This window comes from Sitophilus oryzae, unplaced genomic scaffold (assembly GCF_002938485.1).
Source record: "Sitophilus oryzae breed Bouriz unplaced genomic scaffold, Soryzae_2.0 scaffold_847_pilon_pilon, whole genome shotgun sequence".
NCBI classification, from domain to species: domain Eukaryota; kingdom Metazoa; phylum Arthropoda; class Insecta; order Coleoptera; family Curculionidae; genus Sitophilus; species Sitophilus oryzae.
Window position 1 is genome coordinate 1,429,742 of NW_022147469.1, and position 26,832 is coordinate 1,456,573.

Below are 26,832 nucleotides of genomic sequence, written 5' to 3' on the forward strand. Positions count from 1 at the left end.
TGCTGGTGCCTAAGAAGATTCGGTTTGTTACTCGTATAGGCCACTTCCTTAGATCTTCTTGATTAGGGATAGTAAGATCTTTAAAATTATATATCACAAGATAAGACTTCATCATTTAGAATTTTTAAGTGAAGATGACTTAGGAAAAACATAAAATACAGAGTGTCCCAGAAATAACTGCAAGTATTTTAAGGGGTGGTAGATCTCAATATAAGAAACATATTTTCTCTTTATCGTTTTTCAAATAAGTCCAAAATAACGGATTGTTATTTTACCTTGAAAATTTCCAAAAAAAAAATATTTTTTGCTAAACTTTTGTGAACCACTGGATTTTTTCTGGATTTTCTTTCATGTAAATTTAATCTACTACCTTCCGAATTTTCAAAAAAAAATTTCGCGAAAAAAAGCTCATGGGCGTGTTTCTGGAGTTGAACTCTACTACCAGTTAAAATACTTTCACTTATTTCTGAGACACCCTGTATAACGGACCTTATTTTTAAGCTGCTTATGAAGAATACCTAAATAAAAAAATAATATTAATATTATAATAGGAATTTCATACGAATTTTTAAACGATAATTGTAAGTCATAAAAATAGCAATCTCATGCTATATTATTAGACACATTATTTGTTTGATAATAAAAAGGCGAAATTATACTTTTACAACAGTAATTATAATTAATACGTCTACTATTACGTTAATAATTATTCAGGAAGAAAATACCGCGACATTATTAAAAATAATTAAATAATTTTGAATTATTTCCAAACTGTTTTTTAGAATTTAGAATGAGTGGGAGGGGGGTTAATCACTTCGACCTTACAGATCCATTGTGTCCCCCTTTCTTGAATCATAACTCATCATACAGTCCCAGGGCTTTGACAAAAGCCAGTATCTGGGACGGTTTTATAGAGGGTAGTTCTCCATCTCCAATATCAGTCGTACCAAAATTCATGGCACGAATGGTTGTCGTCTCGGCGCACTCAGTGATGAGGTGTACTGGTGTTTCACCATCTTCCCCACAGAATCTGCATTCGCCGTTTCTTCTTAGTTTCAATCTACTGAGGTGTTCATTGAGGAGACAATGTCCTGTTAAAAACCCCGTGACAATCCGAAGATTGTTCTTACTCAGACCCAGGAAGATCTGTGATTTTTCTTGATCATAAGCCCTCAGAAACTTCTTCGAGTGTCTTAGAACATTGCAAGATTTCCATTCCAGGTTGCGGATGGAATCTTCCAAAGCAGAACGGTTCTGGTCCAGTTAGTGGAGTGTTCGCTCCTTTCCTAGCTAGATTATTTGCTTTTTCATTGCCTTCTATCCCTTGGTGAGCAGGCACCCAGTGTAGGAGGACTTTGTTTTCTTTGCCTAATTTATTCAGCTTCTCTATGCATTCTTTGACCAATTTCGAATTGATTGATACTGAGTTGATCGCCTTTAACGCTGCTTGACTATCAGATAAGATGGCTATTTCTTTTCCAAACTGTGATAAGTGATTGTTTTTAGTATTGCAGCTAAATTATTGGTACATTGTTATTAAAAATAAACAAAGTTATTGTGTTATAATATTTGTAGTTATTTAAACGACTTACTACTTTTGTAATAAAGATTTTTTATTTCACTTAAAAACGCTTTGTTAAAATAGAATTATGATTGTTATTGTTGGTTATTTAATATAAATTTAGATTATACATATAAAGCCTGTAACTAAGGCCTGTAACTAGGTTTATTGATTGTAGGGGAAAAATTAATAAAAATTGTTAAATAACGTAGTAGGTTATTTGGTCAGCTTACGGTAAATTGTATTCTTAATATGAATTTATAAACTGAATTATTGCTCATTGGGTTTTCCATGCGACTCTTTCACTGAAAATATTGTGTCAATAATTTATACAGAGTGGCTTTTAAAATATGCGCATATACTATTAAGTTTTCTGTATACATTTGGTTTTCTGAAAACTTGATTTTTTAACTGAAGATGTTATAAGATTTGATTGAGGGTATTTAATAGTTATTTTTTATACAAGACGATAAAATGGTATTTTATCGTTGACCGAAAAGATTAATGAATTAATTTCTGGAGACCATAATGCAATTTTATCGTCGTGTATAAAGCAATATTTTTTTCCATTTACGTTTTAAAAATATTCAGAAATTATTATTTCAAGAAATTTATTACGAGTAGAAAAAAATATTGTGCTGGGTTGGCGTTGGTCTCTATGTAATTTGACAAGTAAATAAAGCTGTCTCTTTAGTTGTCAGTTTTGAGTCAATATTTTTTAATTCCCTTTCGTGTCGATTGCTGATTCAATTGGAGCCAGAAATGGCTCAAAACGAAATAAGTAAATTACCAACAGATATTCAGGCTGAGGAAGAATATAGAAGATAGAGGATAGAAGAATTCTATATAGACTGGTGGTAGCAAGGCGGCTGCGGCTTCAAGAATAAAGTGCCTGAGAAAGCCCACCATGATGAGGCGAAACGTCGCATAATAAAAAAAAAGTTTCCATTTTCAATTAATAAAAAAAAACCTCATACCCAAGAAAGGAAAAAAATATATATATGGATATTTTCATTTAATTTACTCTTGGGGTTAAAGTACTATTTTATCTACTATTTTTGATAGATATAAGGCAATTTTAACAGTTGCTATTAAGTTATACTAAAATACACTATTTTGCTTAGTGTTCTATACACTCAGGTGCAATAGATTTGACCCAGGTCTATTATTGAGCTGAGCAGTAAAAAACTGTAAACTGTTGTAAGGCTATTTCTTTGGTTCTGTGAAAAATAGCCTTATTGACGCCTAGTGGTAAATCTAGATCTCTCGGGCGCCACCTCTGTGATTTATAGTGGCAGAGGCCCACGTTTGCCAGTACGGGTAGCCTTTAAACAGTGGAGACTCCAGGTATGAAGGGGTGCAGGTAAAGTCAAAATAAATTAATCAGTAATAATTAACAAAAGATATATAGATATTGGGCGCCAGGCATGTACAGAGAAAGAAAACACAGTTGTATAATACTTAAAACTAATGACTATATTTATTCATGACGTTCTTTGCTGATACATGACATTGTAGAGTTCTAGTAAATATATAGTGGTTATATGTCAAAGAAAGTGGTGGTAAGAGTCGTACTAAATATCAATGAAAACAACTACGATAAAATACAGGACATGTAAAGTTTAAGAGAAAATATGAAATGTAGCATTACTTTAATTAATTTGATATATTCCATATGATGCTAAATCGAAGATGTTACAACCTGTAGATTCTAGAATCTATGTTTGATTATCCATCTATTAAAATAGTGCAATAATATCTATAAAAGTAATACCATTACAAGACGTAATGCAATGAAACCTAAGATCTAAATTATATTTTAAAGATTATATCGACATGAATGTTCTTAACATCTAACCACTGAACATAGTCTGTACGATATTACTTAAGATGTACGTTATTGTTTTAGACTGAAAATGTTTTAGATGTTAAATGTAAAACTAGAACTTAAATATACACTTAGCTGTTCTTTTATGTAACCTTGCTTCAAACAGTAGCAGCGTGAGGTGGTCTAGCATCTCTGTACTGTCTGTCGGCGATCCTGTTGGTCAAAACAACAAAAGGGGCCAGATTGAGGACACAATGAATCCTTACAGCCGTAGCTACTGACTAGGCTTAGAAATGGGAGTGAAGCAGCATGGGACTCAAGCTACATCCACGCTGTGGCACTTAGATGTAAGAAAAAATCGTTCTTACTGGGGACACTCGTCCACAGGACATCTGTACATAAGATAATGTCTGTACATAAGACACTACCCGTGCCTTGGAAATAGTCCGTACCTTGGACACAGTCCGTACCTTGGACACAGTCCGTACCTTGGACCCTAAAAATATGAAACTCTTGTTTAAAACCAAACAAGGTCTAATAAACAAAATAAACCTACCTCGAAATACTTCCGAGAGCTCAATAAATAATAAACAACATGTCCTTTCTTCCATGTGACATTCTGGAGGACAAAAGAAAAGGGACGCCAACGTGCAGCAAAACACAAATACAAGTTGGGACATCCGTAACTCTACCCTGTAGCCTCGAAATAGCAGCTGATTCAAATTATACAGCAAGACTTAAATAATCACCATTTCCAAAAAGCTGGATACAACAGAGCGTCCAAATAAAGTGAGGTTAAGCCCGGAGACAGTTGACAGAAGCGATGTTGACAGCGCCTCCTCAGAGCAATAACAGGGTTGTGTCGAACGATAACAGGGTTGGCGACTAGGGAACGTAAAAATTACGCGTCAAATAAACTATCCGGCCTGAACGAGAGGGAATCCGGTGATGATAGACCCCAGACATCATATATTATATATAAAAAAGACATGTAACGAACTAAAAACGTTACAATATGGCGATTATAATTAAATATACCCAGGGCCGGCGGAAGGGAAATATTGAGACCGGGCGAGTACCATAACTGGCACCCCCCCTTTTAGAAGTTATTTTAACTCTCTCTTTCCTTCAATACTATACTTTAACTACAAGTAAGCATATTTATCCTACTTCAACAAAAAAAAATTACTTAAAGATACTTCAAAATTCTTCTCTTCCTTCAATCTTATTCTACGGTTGTTTTTTTTCTACACCGGGTGCATCTGAAAAATGACTCACCCCTATAACTTTTTTATTTTTTTTAGATAAAAAATCGAGATTTGGTATGTTAGTATATGACATAAATTAGGCTTGATTGACGTATTCAACATATTCGCTTAATAAATCGTATTTTAAATTTCCAATCTAGAGTTCCATGATTGTTTTAAAAACACTGATTTATTAATTTAAACAAGGAGCCTTGCAAAAATAGATTTGATCGTCTAAGGTTTTTCGTGTCTTGTCCAGGCCGGTTAAAAGATGCCCAAATCGTATTTTTGATAATATTGTTATGGATTCCGTGGGTCCACTATTTAAACTCACGATAAAATACTTAACAATTTATTTGTTTCACTCTGTACACACAACTTATACTATTTACAACACAACTTATGCAACTACTATTACTCTAACGGTATTTCGCGGTATTTTCAAACTTCAGACTATCTTCAGATTTCAAACTTCAAACTTTAAACTTTAAACTTTAAACTTGTCCAACTGTCAAAGCGCGGGCCTTATATACCCCCTGGCGGTTGTTTCTAGATTTTTCTCAAGAATTCTATAATTTTCTTCACTTTCTGGCGAATGCGCCAGGTTCCTCAAAGCACATTGCGATTTTAGCAGTATGCAGTTATGCAACCAGTAATACACCTTGACAATATCTTAATTTTTTCAAATGGAACAAGGGTGGCTCATTCACACCAACCACACAAATCAAACCACACACCTGGTATTTCGAGTCAAATTGTTACAAATTGTTCGCCGTTATGAACCGCATGTTACAATTTCAAATAAGTCATATGCGAAAATGTCAGAAGTTGATATATGATATGTCATTCTATTCAAAATGTAATTTTCTATCGCATAAAGTAGAAATATACCAAGGGTACTATTTAAAAATCAAGGGTTGTAGTAATTTCCGGTGAAATTGAAAGTGGCCAAAAATAACTGAATATCTCAATTATTAATCCTAATTTATGTCGTATACTAACATACCAAATCTCGTTTTTTCACCTGAAGTTATAGGGGTGAGCCACTTTTGAGACGCACCCGGTATATAGAGCTATAAGAAATATATTTCCAACTTCGGCAGTCTCGTTCTGGTATAAGTGATCTTTGAAAACATTAGTATTTGGTTGCAAGCAGTTGCATTATTTTTCTATAAGAATTTAAAAAAAAATCCTTTCTTTTTCACAATCAATTATTGTGTGTAGAATCAGTATATGATCTGACAGTTTTGTCGGCTCCAAAATGAGGATCAGCTAGTGTTTGAGATGCATTTCTTGTGAGAAATTTTTCTTTTTGTAATTTCTCTAATAAGAAAATTCTACGATTCTGTTACCATTTTCCATGTATTTCTATATGCAATCCGGAACAATCAAAACCACCAAAAGATATATTTTCCCACTACTGTTAATAAATTAATTTAATTAATGAGGCAAACTTATACGCTTTTTTTTGATAATAAGGATATCGTGATCCTCTTCAGCTTTTTGCGAATGAATATTTGCCTGTTGTGGGGTAGTAGAACAAGTGCGATTTTGACCCAGAATTATAGAAAGAAGGGTTATTTAAGTTGATAGTTTTTGAGTTATAAGTAAAATACCACGAACAAATCAAATTTATATTTCTTTATTTTATTTTGTTTAAGATTCTTCCACTATAATGAATTCGCAAATCTCAGTTTCGAATAGAGCACCCAAAAAACATATTCATAGAAAAGAAGAAATCAAAACTAACCCAAAGCTTTCGTGCTAAGGATTTTTTTTGAGCATAATTTCAGTAAACTATAATAGGATACGTCTAGGATATAGTAGTGTTTATAATGTTTACCCCCGGTGTTTTCAGGTAAGGATAGCGTGTTATAATCTGCCAGATATATTTTATTTGACGGATAGCAGAAAAACGCGTATCTTCACCTATAGATAACAGTATCTATTGGATAAATTAAACTTATCTCCCAGATATCCTATCTGGCGCCCAAACTGCCAAATAGTGCTTTATTTGTCGGATAAAAATTTGACGCATGAGCAAAGGCATGAGGAGATATTGATTTTATTTGATATTTGACAAAATTACTTAACATAACCAAGACATTGTTCTTATTGAAGATTTCGTTTATTCCAATAAATTCGATTTTAGATTATTTGGAAAAGACTTACCTATTCTGAATATGTAGGCTATAATCATTTTAGAACGTATGGGGTATAAACACCAATAAACACATTGAAATGGTGCAAAAAACTATTGTTGCTAGTGCCGGACTTTATAAGGACTGTTAAAATAAAAAGAGTCTCTGTTCTGTTAGAGCATCAGAACGAAGAGAATGCATTAAGTTCGGATAATAGTGATAAAACAGTAATTTATAAATTATTTTATTTAAATCCTTTCAATTATAAACCATTACTACATATTATATAAAATGCTAATGTTTATCTGTGTCGTCTCTACTGAAGTAACGACTTGCTCTAGAAAGTTGCTTTTTTTACTAAAAGATAGCTAAATGGCTCTTCTAAAAACTCTCGTCGCCGGATTTTTTGTTTTTCATTTAATTAAAAAAAAAATAAAAAGTGTTTCTTTTTCCTGATCTCGTGGCGGATGCGCCAGCCTTCAACTAGTTTTTAATAAAGCTCTAAAGTAGGTAAAAAATAAATAAAACTTTTTAAATCAAACTATTTATTTCATTTTTAATTCGCATATCTTAATTCATTTATATTATAACAGGAACCTTATAAAACCTGTTATTCAACTCACATTTGCTTTTATTTCTTTTGTGTTACAATTTTAGTTTAATTTCTTGCACTATGTACCTTATACCGTATGATCGAAAAAAAAACGTCGTCCAGTTGGCTGGGAAATGATGATCGATTATATTTCCCATATAAATTTACATATGAAATGACAGCAATCTTTATTTCATAGCCATTGCTGACGCCGTTTTTTTCGATCATACGGTACGTCCCTTCTCCATGCTGTTTTTTAAGTAACTCTCTAGCTAAACCTTAATAAAACATCTGTATTGTGGTCCTTTGAATTCCAGTTAGTTCAATTTTGTTTAGACAAGATTTTTCCTTTATTTTTTCTTTTTTTTTGAAGTTCCATCACTTGGAGTTCTTAAAAATAAAAGTAATATGACAAAATTGTTTTTATTTAATTTTTTTTATTAAATAATTTGTACATATAATGTGTAAATGTAACAATTATTATAGGTACTATTCATTTATTATTATTAAGACAAAAGTATAAGTGCTATCTATTTTATAAAATAAAAACTCACCTTAATTACTATCATTGATGCTATCCTACCTATTTCTTTACTATGAGAAGCCCTAGAACAACATATATTTGTTTTTACTAACAGTCTTATGCTATTTTTAATTTTCAATATTAATAACTTACCAGATGGTGGTTTTAGGATTGGTTTATAAATCTCTGCTTGCACTTCACCAGTTTCTTCTATATTTTCTATTATCAATTGTACTAAAATGTTAATATAATAAATATAACAGTAATATCATGTAATTAAACTATAAATTACTTACAGATTATTTTTTCTTGTTTTAATTTCTTATAAATCGCATTCCATCAATAGATCTATTGCACCACCACCACTGCTGAAATTGAATTATCTTTCCCTTTTTCCATAAAGGTAAATTTAAATAGCCTATACCATAATAGGACTAGTTGGAGTTGAACACAAAATATATTTTAGTTGAATTTTATTGTTTTTATTTTCATTTAGACGATCTTTTGACAACTGAACAATAACCTCACTTTTTAATCTAACGATTTGAAATTCCGAGTTTCTGTCTCTGTCTGTTGTATCGACTTTTCATATATAAATAATAATTCAATTTCAGATATCTTATATTGGCAACACTTTCTCTACGGCTACGGAGTGTCTACCGGTCCGTAGGCGGCCGTCCTCCAAATTATCTATTGGATTATTTTGTATGAAAATACCCAAATGTTATATCCTACAGATATCAGGCTCTAGATTGTTTATCTTTTAGATGGTTATTTGTTAGATAAAAGTTATTTATTTATAACTGAAGAGACCGCGCCTTAGTCAGATATTTCTTCCCTATGTGGTTAGGTTAGGTTAGGCAATTACCTATCTATATCCACAAAGTTACGCCGAAGAGTTTTGATTGCATTGGTTTCAACTTCTATGCGGAGGGTGTTAATCTTTTGTTGTTATATTATACCAAAAAAAAATTAACCCCCTCCGCAAAGAAGTTATATAAAGACTATTTATAACCACGAAGTTGCACGCATCTGGCAAGTTTAGTATGGACAAATCGCCAAAATATGTCTAATTATTTCCGACATAGGCCGAATTCGGCATCTGTCTCCAACATATATAATTTTAAAAATTAACAAACCACTTAAAGAAAATCGGCACAAAATGCTTAAAGTTTCAGGAGGTATATCTTCCTCTGTCATCAGAAGTCGTTCTTTGTGTTTTTTTAACACAAAGAACAAAGAAAAAATTATAATATCTAAATACAAATGTTCAAGAACACTTTAGTTTTTTAGCAGAAATGTCTATTACTTTAGTATACTATAAACCGTTCATATTCTGTTAACATGAAAATACCGGGTGCGTCTCAAAAGTGGCCCACCCCTATAACTTTTTTATTTCTTTAGATAAAAAAATGAGATTTGGTATGTTAGTATATGACATAGGATTGACAGAATTATTCAATTGTATTCGGTCACTTCCAGTTTCACCGGAAATTACTACAACTTTTGATTTTTAAATTGCACCCGCGATATTTTTTTAACATTTGATAAAAAATGACACTCTGAGTAGAATGACATATCTTATGTCTTTTGACATTTTTGCATATGGTTTATTTGAGATTGTAATATGCGGTTTACAACGACAATTTGACTCGAAATACCAAGTGTGTGGTATCAAATTGTTCTTAAAAAATGCCTTGTCCAAATATGCTAATGAGCCACCTTCATTCCATTTGAAAAAAAAAATAAATATGATTAAAAATACGATTTTGGCATCTTTTAACTGGCCAGGACAAGACACTAAAAACATTAGACGATCAGATCTATTTTTCCAAAGCTCCTTGATTAAAAATTGGTGTTTTTAACGTAGGAACTCTAGATTGAAATACGATTTTTAAGCGAGAATATCAAAAGTTGGGATATGATATGTCATTCTATTCAGAGTGTCATTTTCTATCGAATAAAGTAAAAAAATCCGAGGGTGCCATTTAAAAATCAAAAGTTGTGGTCATTTTCGGTGAAACAGGAAGTGACCGAAAACAATTGAATATGTCACTCAATCCTAATTTATGTAATATAACATACCAAATTTCCTTTTTTTATCTGAAAAAATAAAAAAGTTACAGGGGTGAGCCACTTTTAAAACGCACCCCGTATAAGTACCTTTATTTATTAAACACATTTCTCAGTTTTCTTCAACTTTTTATGCACTAGTAACCAAGAAAACCTATAATAAAAAAACAATAATCTACAATTATTTCTTTTCATTTTCAGATGCGGTACAGAATGCACGTGATTTTGCTGTCGCTATGCCTCATCAAGGTGGCGTGGCCGTTGCCCCAAGGTGCTCCCACCACGGCATGCCAGAGTATGGTACCCTTCCACGGAGGCATACAGCCTCAAGCGGGCATATCACCCTACACCGTGGCACCGCGCCGAGAAGGTAACAAAGTGGTGGTCACTTTGACGTCGGGTTTGGGAGTGCCGTTCCAAGGATTTTTATTACAAGGAAGGACCCCAGATGGGTGAGTGTTTCTAGTCTAGAGTTTTCTACTAGTCTAAAATTAGTTATTAACCCTCAACTGGGTTGGTGAAATTTTGTACCGTTTAGAGCGTTCTGAGGTCCTATAGACCCCAAATGTTTTTTTTCAGTTAAAAATAAATACCGAAGATATTTTATAAAAAGTTTGTTATTTTAACACACTATTCAAACTTGTGAATTAATAATATCATTCATTTTCAATAAATTAATAAGAACGGACACAAAAATAAAGTAAAACGCATTTTTTTGTGAATATTTTGAATAGAAATATAAAGTTGACTAAAAAACCCATAGAAATTAAAACATATTTTTTTTATTTATTGAAAGTAAAAACAGCTGAACTGTGAAGCTAAAGTAATAAACATACAATATTTTCAACAAAACTGCAAACCCTGAATGTATATAAGTTTTTCAAATACAGATCTTGCTAACATATGATCTGCAGGCACACGTACAGGGTGGCCAACTAAGAATGGAGGCCGGCTCTATCTCAGAAACTACTTATCGTATAACTTTGGGGGAAAAAATCTAATAAGTAAATCGACCAAGAGAAATCGCTGGAAAATATTTTCAAGTTCGAAAAATGCCCGCTAGGGGATGTTTCTCTAATATCAAATCAGAAAACAGGATTTTTATCAAAAATATGCAGGTGAACAGGTATTTTAAATATTACTATTGTAATCATCGAGAAATTTGTATTTTTTTTATCTAGAGTATTTTGCTCTATCTCATAAAATAAAGTGGTGGGGGAAGGTTAAACTTGGTTTTAATAAAATAAGGATAACTCTGGTTTGGGTTATGCGATTTAAACAAACTACGGCTCGTTTAAAAGAGCTTTTCTTCCTTAATGATCTCCCGTATAAATTTAGTTTCCACAATTTTTTTCGTAGTAGCTAGAGGGCGCTGTTTGACATCATAACAGATATTGCGCTTTTGCGTAAATAAATTAAATAGGAGGCTATATTTCTCTTTGCACTGTTAAATAGAGCACAAAATTTCCAAAATATCAGCGCAAACCGCAACTTTCTATCTTCTCTCTAACCGGAAACATTAAGAGAACAAATCATGTTAGGCTGTCGCTTAGGATTATATGGTCTAAAAATTATAGCAGTAGGCTAGGAATCAAAAAGAGGTAAATTGGTTACGTCAAAATATCAAAAGGTTTAAGTTCAGTTTTCATGCATCCGAATTTCGGGCATTTTCTTAAAAAAAAATGACGTCATAATTATTTAAACGTGTTTATGTAAGATTATCATCCATCCATATAATTTTCACGAATTTATTGGTTAATTATACGTAAGTAGTTCTCAGATTAAAATGTTCGAAAGTCGGACAAACAATCATTTTATTAAAATTTCTAGAAATTTTGTGCCACCATATTACTTTTAACAGAAAACTATCGAATTTCGTATGATCGAAAACTAGGGGTTTATTTCATGTAACGTCATTTAGTTATTAATCCAAGTTCGTCCTTGATTTCACTTGTTTTCGTGTTTTACCTGTTGTTTGTGTTATTTATTATTATATTATAAAGTTTATGTCGTTTGGGTCACTTTTCATATAGCACCGAACGAAGTTGCGAATCTTAACAATGTGCACTACTGTTCCAAATCTACCCTTGATGCAAGTAGTTTAGCACCAAGACCGTTGGTCGGTAAATGTTTACGCAAGAATTCTAGGATGGCAAATGATTGGACTTTTTTAATTATGTGAATGAAATGAACTATCCATAATTTCTAAGAAATGAATTGCCAATTTTGTTAGGGGATCCATCATGATGAAATTGCAACAAATGCAATTTCATCAGCATGAATGCAGTTGGTGTAGTTGAGGCAGTGGTGCCGATTATTTTGCTATGAATGTATGGGGCTTCTTGGATACCACTTACTATAGTAGATAGCGACGCTGGAGCGGCATATTTCCATGGCCAGCTAGGTCATCGGATTCAATATGCCTGGGTTTTAATTATTGGGTCGAATCAAGAACGAACATTGATAAATAATAATTAAATGGCATTAAAATGAAATTAAAATATGTTTTGATATTTTGACCTAAACAATTTACCTCTTTTTGTTTCCTAGCCTACTACTATAATTTTTAGACCATATAATACCAAGCGGCAGCCTAACATGATTTGTTCTCTTAATATCTCCGGTTAGAGAGAAAATAGAAAGTTGCGGTTTGGCGCTGATATTTTGGAAATTTTGTGCTCTATTTAACTATGCAAAGAGAAATATAGCCTCCTATTTATTTTTGTTATGCAAAAGCGCAATATCTGTTATGATGTCAAACAGCGCCCTCTAGGTACCACAAAAAAAATTGTGGAAACAAAATTTATACTGGAGATCATTAAGGAAGAAAAGCTTTTTTAAACGAGCCCTAGTTTGTTTAAATCGCAAAACCTAAACCAGAGTTATCCTTATTTTAATAAAAGCAAGTTTAACCTTTCCCCACCACTTTATTTTATGAGATAGAGCAAAATACTCTAGATCAAAAAATTTACAAATTTCTCGAAGATTACAATAGTAATATTTAAAATACCTGTTCACCTGCATATTTTTGAGAAAACCTCTGTTTTCTGATTGGCTATTAAAGAAACGCCCACTATGGGTCATTTTTCGAACTTGAAAATAATTTCCAGCGATTTCTCTTGGTCAATTTACTTATTAGAATTTTTTTTCCCAAAGTTATACGATACGTAGTTACTGAGATACAGCCGGCGTCCATTCTTAGTTCGCCACCCGGTACATGGATGGTGCACATTTGTTTCAGGAGATTTTTTTTATCATTGTCTAAATGCTAAAAGTAAACATTTAATGTCAGTTTAAATAGTGCTTAGGGTCCCCTAGACTCCCTTTAATGTCAGTTTAAATAGTGCTTAGGGGCCCCTAGTTTTAAAGCATAAAATTGAATAAAAACTACTAGGTACGTTGATTTATGTCATAAACTACTAGGTACGTTTATTTATGTCATAAAATATATATGTTTCATTTCAATTTGTGGAGTAAACATTTAGTTGAGTCGTCCTGTATACCGTGTGGTGGCATCGGTACGCGAGAAATCCCATGTAAATTTTGAAAAGGTCAAATATTATCTCCCCAGATGATTTTATGCAAGAATTGTATTAGACTTTTTTGACGAGGCGTTAAAGTTGTACTGTCGTCCAGAATTTCGTTTTATTTGGAATAGGCATCTAAAAGGTATTTGCAAAAATCTGCCTTCAAATTACTAAACATGTTAATACGGCCCAGAGAAAGCTACAATTAAAATACCAGCAAAAATATAATTTTGTCATTGTCAAATTCGATGTCACATTTTTTTGTTTACAAGAATTTCTGTGGTTTTAAAAAGGCAGTTAATTTTTTTCTAAATTGGAATGATCATCTAGAAAAGAATTAGATAAACTGAGAATAGTATTCGCGGTGTATGACTTGTTTGCTGTTCATGACTCGATCACTCGCAGGCTTCGCTCATACCACATACATTCAAGGGATAATCGAAATATTTGTAACACAAGGAACTTTATTAATATATACTAATTAATAAAATATTTACATAATTCCCCATTTACAACCAGACAATATCCCAAATGATTGTGAAATTCACGCATCACAATGCAAACCTGGTTTAGGGGAGAATCTTTAGCATTCCACAGAGGTGTTGTTTTCAGTCTATCTAAATTTTTGTTTTTAATATGCCCATAAAGCGGTTTTTGAGTGTGCTCCACAGGAAGAAGTCGTTCGGCGAAAGATCCTGTGGTCTTTTCCTACTGTATCTCCAATAAACGGGAGTCAATGTTTTTCTTTTCTTCAACATGAAGAATATTAAAAAAAAATCCTTTATGGGTATTTCGCTACTGCACTGCAAGAAAACCTACAAAATAAAATAGTTATTTTTTGTAAACACTTCTGCGTTAAACCTAAACGGACACTGCTTGTCAGAAGTTATGTTTACAGTTATACAAATTTGCCTCACATCACACAAATTTGCATAATCATGATTTTAACAGAACATCAATGGTTTCTTGTAGACGTATCTGTTTTAAAAAAGTAAAGTGTTCCCGAATAGTTGAATTTAAATATTTTAAATAGTTTTTTTCTTATTCTGTGTATTTTTTTTGCTTCAGACGACGGAGAGAGATAAACTTTCCGAAACGTTAAGCATTTTTTTCTTTGTTAGGCAAATTTGTATAACTATAAACATAACTTCTGACAAGCAGTGTCCGCTTAGGTTTAACGTAGAAGTGTTTACAAAAAATAACTATTTTATTTTATAAATTTTCTTGCAGTGCAGTGGCGAAATACCCATAAAGGATTTTTTTGGAAAGATGAATCCGCCACGTAGGTATAGACATTTTTTATGAAGAATATTCAAATCATTTTTATTTTCTTCTTGTTCAATTATTTTTGACACTTTTAGTTTCAAAACTTCGGTTTATTCTTTAAACTGTTGACTATATTGGTATAGTCTTTCCGGAGACTGAGCTGTGAACACAACTAACACAGCGGGAATACTATCCCAGCAAAATGCCTTTTAACCATCGTAACTTTTTCAGAAGTTGCAAAATTCATAATTATTTTATACAACATTACTCTGTTTGGCACCTTCAAATTATTGTAAACAAAATGTGACATCGAATTTGACAATGACACAATCACATTTTTGCTGGTATTTAAATTGTTGCTTTCTCTGGGCCGTATTATAAATTTTACTAATTTGATGGTAGATTTTTGCAAATAACTTTTAAATGACTATTCCAAATGAGACGAAATTCTATACAAAAGTACAGCTTTAACGCCTTTTTAAAAAAGTCTAATACAACTTTTACATAAAATCATCTGGGGAGATAATATTTTACCTTTTCACAATTTACATGGGATTTTCTATGTCCCTTGTTCCAACACACCACACGGTATATTATTCTTAATAATGTGTTCCACTGAATTTGGTTTTAAAGCAACACTTGTTTGAAAATCTATGTATAAAAAAGTATAAAGAATTTACTATACGGGTGCGTTTTAAAAGTGGCTCACCCCTATAACTTTCTTATTTTTTCAGTTAAAAGAAAACAAGATTTGGTATGTTAGTATATGACATAAATTAGGATTGATTGACGTATTCAATTGTTTTCGGTCACTTCCTGTTTTACCGGAAATGACTAAAACTTTTGATTTTTAAATGGCACCCTCGGTATTTTTTTACTTTATTCGATAGAAAATAATACTCTGAATAGCTACTACTCTGATTAGCATATCATCTGTCAACATATTCACATATGGTTTATTTGAAATTATAATTTGTGGTTCGTAACGAAAATTTGACTCGAAATACCAAGTGTATGGTATCAAATTAATCGTAAAAAAATGCTTTTTCCAAATATGCTAATGAGCCATCCTCGTTCCATTTGAAAAATTTGAGATATGATTAAAAATACGATTTGGGCATTTTCTAACTGGCTAGGACAAGACACTAAAAATATTAGACAATCAAATCTATTTTTCCAAGGCTTCTTGATTAATTAGTGTTTTTGTTCATGGCACTCTAGATTGAAATTTAAAATACAATTTTTTATTAAGCGAGAATGTCAAAAGTTGACATAAGATATGTCATTCTATTCAGAATGTGATTTTCTATTGTATAAAGTAAAAAAAATATCGAGGGTGTCATTTAAAAATCAAAAGTTGTAGTCATTTTCGGTGAAACAGGAAGTGACCAATTGAATACGTCAAGCAATCTTAATTTATGTCATATAATATACTACAATCTCGTTTTTTTATCTGAAAAAATATTATAGGGATGAGCCAGTTTTGAGACGCACCCGGTATTAACTTAGGAGAGCTTCAATTTCTTACAAAAATTATTTTAATAATGGTTATATTTCAGAAACCACTCGGCATAGATTATAATATATGGTATTTTTAGAATAGAAATTTTATGATTAATCCACTGAGCGAAAAAATATACAGTTTTTGATTTAAAACATGAAATTGTTAAATATTATGTGAAAAACTTTACATTTTCAACATAGGAACTTTATCAATGAAATTGCCCTTAATGTTAATATAATCCAAGAGTTTTGTTAATTAATATCCAACATATTTTTTATTTATTTATTATCAAACTTTTTTGTGCTTCTAGTGCCATCTTGGGGGAATTTGACTCTTCCACAATTAACGAAGGCCATCCACTGGATTGTGCAGAGCCAGCAGATTCCATTACTCACAATTCTCCAAATGATAAGTCCAGTATTAATGTTGTTTGGACTCCACCTAGGGAATACGAAGGACCAGTAATTTTCAAGTAAGTAGATAATTTTGCATATCAAAATTAGAAAATTAATGGCTTTTAATGTATTTGGATATACCACAACTGAACAATTAGAAATCTACATTAACTGTTCCATGTAAAATAATAAACTCACCAACAAATTAATTAAAAATTAAAGATTTTGAAGATACTTACTTACTGCCATTACTCGCTCATAAGTATTTGACACGCATCAGAAGATAGTTACGCAAGGCGTGTTCTTTCGTCAACTTTCCTCTGACTGAAAAGCCCGATACTTGATGTTATCTCTCTTCCGCACTCTGGACATCAAAAATCTCATTTACTTTGTTGCTTCTTTACTTTTTTTTTGTCGTTGTTAACTGACTCTCCATTGCGTTCTATTGTGCGCTTCTTCCTCCCACTGATTCTGCATGCTTATCTTTTTAAGTTTTTGTTTAAAATATTCTTGTACCTTTTGAGTTCTCCACCCGGTTTCCTCTTACCGTCTGCAAGCTCACCGTAAAGAAGAGATTTCGGTAGGAGGTTTTCTTCCATCCGGCATACATGACCAGCCCATCTTAAGCGGGATTTAGTAATCATGACTTCAGCGCTTTTGCAGCTAGCTTTTTCAAGGACCGATACGTTTGAGACATGATGGTATCATTTGATTCTTAACCGTTGTCTAAGATGTCTCTGTTGCAACTTGTTTAATGCGTTCGTGTGCCGGTGCCCATGTTTCGCTTCCATATAACATGTTGGGGATTATTATTGCTCGGTGCACTGCAAGGCTCGTTTTTGTACTCAAGTCATGATAGTAGAAAAACTTGTCTTTTAATTTCCAGAATGCTCTTAAGGCGCTGCTAATCCTGTGCTTAATTTCAGAGTCGATATTGGTCTTTTCTGAAACCAAACTGCCGAGGTAATTGAATTCCGCTATACATTCCAATAGTTCTTCTCCGATTTTTATAGCATTTTTGTGATCTTCCACGGGAGTGCACATGATTTTAGTTTTATCCATGTTCAACTTAAGGCCCAGGTATATGTGTTCAGCCTTTCTTGTAATAGCTGTAACGTTTTTGCAACTAGAGCACAGGTGAGGTATAGGCAATTTATTAGCGAAATTCAAGCGTATTTGGTATAACATTTCTTTCTAAATTATGGAAGAACGTTGTTAGATCTTTACACTTGTTATAAATATTATTGGGAAATTTTGTGTGCGTCATCATCGTTATATTTTTCAGAAAATAAATCAGAATCATGTGTATAATTTGAATTTAATTATAGAAAATAAAATTGTTAAACGCTGGGAATTTACACATTCTATTATTATTAATTAAGATAATAAATACTGTTAAAATAATTATGATTTGTATAAGTAATTTATCTATAATTACAGGGTGTCCCAATATTCCGTGGACATAGAACTACTATGTATGTTTGGAATAAAAATAAGTTAATTGAGCACCATTCACCTCTATACAAAAGTGCTTCGTTTGTCCGTTAGAGGTCATGAAACTTTAGAAAAATAAACACATTTTATAAGATATTTTAAGAACAGTTATTCCTATTTGAATGAAATTTAGGATGCCTATGTTTTGTTAAGCGCATCATTTGCTTTTCACAAAAATCAAGAAAAAGTACAGGAAAACTGAAAACTACACCCACCCCTACATGCATTTTAGTAGAAATATTTTACAACTCAGTAACATGTTGTTTCTAGTATTTACTACAATTTTTATATCTTGTAGAAGGACGTCACATTCCGGTAGTTTTTGAGAAAAAAAAAATTCCGAGGCTCCAAGCTATGTAGGCGCATAAAATTTGGTATGCGTTAATAATCTAGTTGGTGAAAATATGGAATGTTATGTTAGTATCACAAATAATATTTGATAATAAGCTTCATAAATTTTATATTAATTAACGTTCGGGTTTATTTTTGATTGATGGCCCTCTATGGCAGAGCGTTTCATAACCTTTTTCAGTTCGCGGACCCCTAAAAAATCAAGCACAACTTCAAGGACCCCCCTAATTAAAAAAACGCAGAAATTTTAGGACAAATTATTTTAGTACAAAAAAAATTACGTTTTTATAAAAATTAAAAATACTGTATTAATGTGAAGGTTGGTGCTGATTTCTTGCAACCAAATTAGTAATATGCGGGTTGATGTTTTTACTGAGTTGTAATATCAAATCAGATTCTAATTGTAATCTGTCTCTGTTTTGATGTTGTTTTTGATGTATACAAGAGTAGAGAATGCCTTTTCATAAAGGTATGTGGATAAGAAAAGCAGTAAATCTTTCAGTGTTTCTTCTGATATTTCTTTATAAACTTTTTTAAATTCATCCAAAAATTTGATAAAGAATTTGCTGATATTTAGTTATTAATTCAAATGTCCATAGATAAGACGGCGGACCTCTAGGGGGATACATATTAGCGGACCCCCAGGGGTCCGCGGACAGGTTAAGAAACGCTGCTCAAAGGGACAAACGAAGCACTTTTGTATAGAAGTAAATTGTGTACAATTAACTTATTTCGATTTAAAAAATATGTAGTTGTTCTATAACCACGGAATATTGGAACTCCATGTATATTTTGTAGGTCTGTTTGGAAAAAAAATCTGAAATTTTTTTTCTCAAAAATATGCTTAGAGAGGCGTTTTTTTAAGAGGTAAAAAATGTAGTAAATATTAGAAGGACCATATTACGAAAAAAAAAATCAGTCGTCCTTTATGTTGGCAAATATTTATACTAAAATTTATGTAGGTGTTGGGGTACTTTTTACCCTTCCCGTACTTTTTTTATTTTTGTGAAAGTCAAATGTTAAAGCACTTAGCAAAACACAGGCATCCCAAATTTCATTCAAATCGGAATAAAGGTTCTTAAAGTATCTTAAAAAATGTGTTAATTTTTTTAAAGTTTGATTCCCTCTAACACAAACGAAGCATTTTTGTATAGAGGTAAACTGTGTCCAATGATCTTATTTTCATTCTAAAAATACGTAGTAGTTCTATGTCCACGGAATATTGGGCACCCTGTATATATTTTTTTTCTATAAGTAGGTATTTGTATATAGTTCAAAAAACATGAGTACCTGAACTATAATACAGCAATACTCGATATGATACGATAAAAAAGATTTTCTACGAATATAGCTTATTTCTCTGACGGCTACCACAAATCATATATTCGCTGGTAATAGTTTCTTCTTCCGTTTTTTTCCTTACGCTTAAATTTGTGTGTTATAACATTAAAATAAAAACTCATTTACACAACATAGCACCGAAATATTTTGTTCAAAATTATGGAAGCACATTTAATATGACTTGGTGACAGATTAACACAGATTTATCAGTAAGACGGAGAAACTAAATAAAACAAGGATGTATTTGGTCCCTTTAATATCCTGTTTAAGTTTGATTCTCATTATACCTTCCATAACAGCTCCCTTCCGTTTCCCTTCCGTTTACATAAAATATTATATCATATAAATGAATAGAACAATGCACACTATCCGTTTCGTTTCCCTTCCGTTCCATATCCTTTCCTTCCATACATTTTTTTGACGGACGGACTGAAGCGTATCGGAAACAGCGTTGTCAAGTTGTTACATTTGTACCAGCTCTGTTAAAATTTTGCTGATATTTATTTATGCTTTCACCTTTTAATTAAATCTATTACCTTTTTCAAAAGATAAAAATATTTAAAATAAAACTTTCGTAATGATATAAATTGTACAATACAAAGTATGGAACTGATATGGAACGGAAGCGTACGTATATCGTCAATACAACAAAAAATACGGAACGGATATGGAATGGAAACGGAAGGTATAGTGAGAATCAACCTTTAAAGGAACCGAATACAATGCGCATGCATATGATGAATCGCTTCAAAAAAGCTGAGCCACAGATTAAGTATTATTTCAATTGGGAACACATTTTTTACAAAAGGCCAACAATGCATGCGAGAAAAAAAGTAAAGTATATTAAAAGTCCGAGGTCGTGGCGGCGTTTATCAGCAAGATGAAATAAGTGCCACATCTGTAAGTTAATCTGTGACTTGGTAGTATTATGTAAAAATCACTTTTACCTATTGAATGTCACTTTTTATAACAAAAATTAAGGAAATTTATTTTTTTGTGTATCGTTTTCTATTTGTTGCATACTGGACAACTCTTTTAATTTCCTTATTAATTTATCAAGAAAAACTTGTTTATTATGTAGATATTACTCAATATGTTATTTAACATTCTATTCTACACATGTGCGCGCTCGCTTCTCTCGAATAACTCCGATGCGAATTTTAATTCTGTGAAAGGTAAATCTTACCGCCTGGTTAAATTCAAGGTTACTTTTACGCTACATTCCTAAACTCGAATAGTTAAGAAATCCAGTGACGTCGAATTCTTAATGGGTCTTTTATTGTAGACGAATTACTTGTGTTGTAATATGGATTTTTGTTGACATCCTTTTCAACTTGCAGTTTTAATTCTATTTTCGTGTTCTTTTATTTAAGCACAAATAGTGATGTAGTTGCAAAATATCCTTCTTTGACCTGTCATGAAGTGTCAACCTGTTTTAGTTGGTTAGATAAATTGTATGTCTTTTGATTTTTTTGTCAGATTTTGAAACTAAGGTACAAAATAGAAAATATCTCTCTATGGAACCGTATGGAACGGTATACCGGGTGCGTCCCAAAAGTGGCTCACCCCTATAACTTTTTTATTTTCTCAGATAAAAAATCGAGATTTCGTATGTTAGTATATGACTGCGCTCTAGCTGCAGGACCGTTACAGCAATTACAAGAAACGTTGAACACATATACGTGGGCATACGAGGTTTTGGGCTTTAAGCTGAACATCGATAAAACTAAAATCATGTGCACTCCCCCGGAAGATCACAACAATGCTATAAAAATCGGAGAAGAACTATTGGAATATGTAGCGGAATTCAATTATCTCGGCAGTTTGTTTTGGCCAGGGAAAAGGCCAGGGAAAAGGCCAAGGAAGGCCAGGGAAAAGGCCAATTTAGGAAAAGGCCAATATCGACTCTGAAATTCAGCACGTGATTAGCAGCGCTTCAAGAGCATTCTGGAAATTAAAAGACAGGGTTTTCTACAATCATGACTTAAGCACAAAAACGAAACTTGCAGTGTACCGAGCAATAATAATCCCCACCATGTTATATGGAAGCGAAACCTGGGTGCCGTACCGTCGACACATGAACGCATTAAACAAGTTGCAATAGAGACACTTGAGACAACTCTTAAGAATCAAATGGTTCCATCATGTCTCCAACGTATCGGTCCTTGAAAAAGCTAACTGCGAGAGTATTGAAGTCATGGTTACAAAATCCCGCTTAAGATGGACTGGTCGCGTTTGTAGAATGCAAGAAAAACCGCATACCAAAATCTCTGCTTGTCTAATACGATGAGCTTGTAAACGGTTAAGAGTAGGCCGGATTGACAACTCAAAAGGTTCAAGGATATTTTCCACGAAAACTTAAAAAAGAATTTTAAACTCAGTTAACAGCGACAACCAAGAAGTAAAGAGGCAACAAAGCAATGAGATTTTTGAATGTCCGGAGTGCGGTAGACAACATCACGTATCGGGCTTTTCAGTCACGGAAAAGCTCATGAAAGAAAAAACTTTGCGTGACTCTCTTCTGATGCGTGTCAAATACTCGTCAGCGAGCAATGGCAGTATGTATGGCATATGACATAAATTAAGATTGATGTATTCAGTTGTTTTTGACGTATTCAGTTGTTTTTGGTCACTTTCTGTTTTACTGGAAATGACTACAACATTTGATTTTTAAATGACACCCTCCGTATTTTGTTACTTTATTCAATAGAAAATGACACTCTGAATAGAATGACATATCATATGTCAACTTTTGACATTTTCGGATATGGTTTATTTGATATTGCAATATGCGATTCATAACGGAATTTGACTCGAAATACCAAGTGTGTGATATCAAATTAAAGTAAAATGTAAAGATTTCAGTTAACTTCTCCTTTTTGCTGCCAGGGCTAACTGGACGGGGCCTACTTTGTTTACGTGGAATCCGAACCGCGGTCCTCCGAACGGCGTCATATCATGGTCAATGGCCTACCGACTTGACAAGTGTCTAAATCAACTCTTACTCACGAGATATCCGATCTCATCCGGCCTCGAACCGGCGTTAATGAGCAGTGTGTGTCAATAGATTTTACACTTTTGCCTTTATTGGACAACGGCACGATACAGATTTTCGAACCGGTCATCCGTCCATCCACTAGTATCGCCTTACGTCGCTTAACTTCGGTGTTTTAATGGGAACCGGTGTTTCGACGTAGCTGGGCCGTTGCCCTGATATCAAATTATTCGTAATTTTTTTTTTCCTAATATGCTAGTGAGCCACCCTCGTTCCATTTGAGAAAATTTAGATATTATTAAAAAAACGATTTGGGCATGTTTTAACCGGCCAGGACAAGTCACTAAAAACATTAGACGATCCAATCTATTTTTCCAAGGCTCCTTGATTAAAAATTAGTGTTTTTAACACAGCCATGGCACTCTAGATTGAAATTTAAAATACAATTTTGTTTTAAGCAAAAATGTCAAAAGTTGACATATGATGTCATTCTATTCGAAGTGTCATTTTCTATCGAATAAAGTAACAAAATACCGAAGGTCTCATTTAAAAATCAAAAGTTGTAGTCATTTCCGGTAAAACAGGAAGTGATTGAAAACAATTATTGAATACGTCAATCAATCCTTAATTTATGTCATATACTAACATACCAAAGGGGGTGAGCCACTTTTGAGACGCACCCCGTATTTGTATGAAACAGAGCTGCAAACTGACACAAAAATTAGTATTTTTTTTATTTAAATCATTTTAATGACTTAAGTCATTAGATTTTAAGTAATTTTTCGAAAGCTGACTTAAGACTTTAATGAAGTAAAAGAAATAGAAAATGAACCGAAGAAAGAATCTGTAAAGAAAAGAAAATATAAAAAAATATCAAATAGTTAAGCTACCTATAACTATACGTATAACATAGAGAGTTATAAATAGATGTCACAGTTGTTTTAATAAATGTGACTTGCATTTTACATCGCCATTATTGATGCGTAACACTTCTTATTACTAATATAAAATGCTGCAATCAAGTGTGGTCATTTGCTTCACGGTATCAAGGTTGAATCTATAATAACTTGCATTTTTCCGCCTATTTTAATAAACTATGTTGTTTTTGCTTGATTTACTTTATTGGCATTTTTTGTAGTGTGCCATTTAATTGGTTGTTGAAAATAGTTATGGACAAAAAAGTTTTTCAAATACAATTTCAAAGTTAAAAACTTATTGGGTTCATAATTTAAACCTTAGTCTTATAATAGTCTCTTATAAGTATACTTCTTGGCGTTACAACCAGTAAATTATATTAATATTTACTATACTATCCACTAGTGTGGTAATGAAGAGAACGTTTAAATTCGTGATGATGGGACGTTCCTATACCGTGCTGGCAACTCTAACTTTTGGGTCGGTATTTACATGTGTGGAAGTAAATCCCATAGGGATCTTATTAAGTCGGAGTGAGAGTAATGCGACGGTGTGCTGTTGCGGCGTTGTCACATTTTTCCGGCACGCCTTTCTTTATCAAGTAAAGTAAAATCACGATCGCAAACCGCTTATTTTTAAAAGACTTTTTTTTTCGAAAAGATAACTAAATAAAATCATTAGATATGTTTCTGAGCATCTGAAATGGAATTATAAGATGTCTCTTAGCAATGTGCACAGTTTCTCGGTTTATTTTATACGTTTGGCAAAGTTTTTACTTTTCTCTCTTTGTTCAGTACATTATAAACGTATTGTAGGTACTCTTCTTACATACGGAAATATCGACTCAAAACTAACTTTTGAAATTTGGGCTGTTTGATATAATGAAAACTATAGAATTTGACCATCCATGTGAGAAATTTCCTCTTATTTACATCATTAAATTATTTTTTAGATTGAAAATATTTTATGCATTAAAGTTTACAAAAAATAAAGATTTATATAGTCGAAAAAAGTCCGATAGAACCAATAGAAATGTAACTATTTTGTCACATCTTTAATTAAATTTTGTTAAATAAATTAATTTTTTATACTATAAATATCTTTTTTTTCCTAATCTCCTACGAGTTGATATAATATGACGAGCAATCTATTAAATTACTGTGAGATTATACAGAAAAGTCCACAGACTTTGAGACATAGGAAAATCAAGTCCATTTAGCGTGTGTCCAAATTTTGACAAGTTTTCAAAAATGACAGTTTTGTTTAGACTGACGTTTAATTTCACCTGACTTCTCGGTGAATGATTTCTTTTTATGAGGGTACATAAAATCTAAAATTTACGGCCATGAAGAAATTCAAAACTTGGAGCAGTTAAGGCAGAAAATATTTAATGCCTTTGACACTGTCACCCCTGATATGTTATCCAATGCGAGGAGGGATTTATGATCGTTTGGGTTATTGTTTAATGCAAGAGGGAGGCACTTTTGAACAATTTTTGTACTTTTTAAATTTCATTATCCTGTTTTTTACCGTTTACCCATTACCTACCTTGACGAACATGGAAAACGAAGGTCCTTTTCAGGACCACAAATATTTTGATTGAGAAAATTGGTAACTTTTTTTGGATTAAAAAACAAAAGTTGTTAATATAATACCAATTTAAAAGTGTTTTAGTAGTTTTAATACACACTATGATATAAAATTTATTATTATTATAATGTACATTATTAATACTATTGTTCATTCGAAATGGCATTAAGGCCCAATTGCAACAATGATTTAAATTTTTCTTAAAGATAAGTAGAGCCAAGTAGAGCTTAGAATGAGCTGTATTTATATTTACTTTAATATTCACCTTAAATGAGGGAATTTGACTGATACAATTTTTGAATTTGAATTGTTTTTAATGATACTAACAATTTTAGTTCAATTTTTAATAAAATTTATTTAATATTAATAGAAATCCAAGAGATTCGAAACCTCTTTTAGCGATTTATAACATTCTCAAATGAATTACAGGTGCCCTTATTAAATCACACAGCTTTTTTCATAGTCGCTGCAGTTGCTATAGCTATAAAAAACTAATTTTTTAAGGTGTGAAAATTGCGACACACGCTAAATGGACTTGATTTTTCGTATGTCTCGAAGTCTGTGGACCTTTTTGTATGCCTCGATAACATATTGGTGCAGATTATTTTCACCCAAACAAATAATAACCCAAACTATACATTGATGCGGATTGTCTATGAACTCTTTCTGAAGGTCACAGAAACCTGAACGCGTAATTCGGTGTTCTTTCGCATCTGTTATAGGTAATTTGTGCCATAGTATAATAGCAGGTATGAGCACAAATGAGCATGTATAAGCACAAAGAAAACGTTCCCTACAAACATTTTTAATTCTTTTAAGGTAATTCTTTATTTTTGAATCTAAATAGCACAAACTTTACGTAATAGTTAATTCATTTTTTAATTATCTTTTGCTTCTTGTTTCAGCGCTACCATAGCACAAGCCTACGATACTTTTTGGGTCGGAATCGAGTCCAACCTTGTGCCTATTACCAAAAGAGGTGCAAATGATCCTACCTTCAATTTTCCTACCGAACCCAGTTCCAGAACACCTCCGAATTTTGTGCCATACCAACCGAAACAGAGTTCGACTGAATTCGATCCATTTTATGATGGATGTGCTGTGAACAAATTGTGTTTTGGGGCTCCAGCTGATTGCGTTAGTTCGAAGAGCTGTAAGGCAGTAAGTATAGTGGAGTTTTTTTGCTGTGATATTTATTCCAATTTTTGAGAGACAGCATTGATGTAGCAAATTTAATAAATAATAAAATTGATTTAAGTATACTGGGTCGCTTTTATGTATGGAAACGGTCGATTATTAGGTAAAATATAGGAGGTACCGCAAAAAGTTAAATACAAAAGTTATACGATTTTTAAATATCTATTTGCGAGTAATAAATATAAGTATACAGGGTCGTTTGTAAAGTCGTGGCACATCAAAGTTTCATTTTTTTAAATAGAACCCCCATGTATTATTACATATTTCAATTCTTCCTTCAATTCTAAGCAAA

At 32.5% G+C, this 26,832-nt stretch overlaps 1 protein-coding gene across 2 annotated transcripts in view; it reads left to right on the forward strand.

Annotated features, from left to right (window-relative positions):
• Nucleotides 1-26,832, forward strand: part of LOC115889764 (putative ferric-chelate reductase 1 homolog) — a 76,473-nt gene that overhangs the window by 40,052 nt on the left and 9,589 nt on the right. For both annotated transcript variants that reach the window (XM_030909836.1, XM_030909837.1), the window contains exons 2-4: nt 10,167-10,417; nt 16,573-16,734; nt 26,249-26,504. In XM_030909836.1, the coding sequence (XP_030765696.1) occupies nt 10,167-10,417; nt 16,573-16,734; nt 26,249-26,504 (669 nt within the window). The remainder of the gene's footprint in view (nt 1-10,166; nt 10,418-16,572; nt 16,735-26,248; nt 26,505-26,832) is intronic.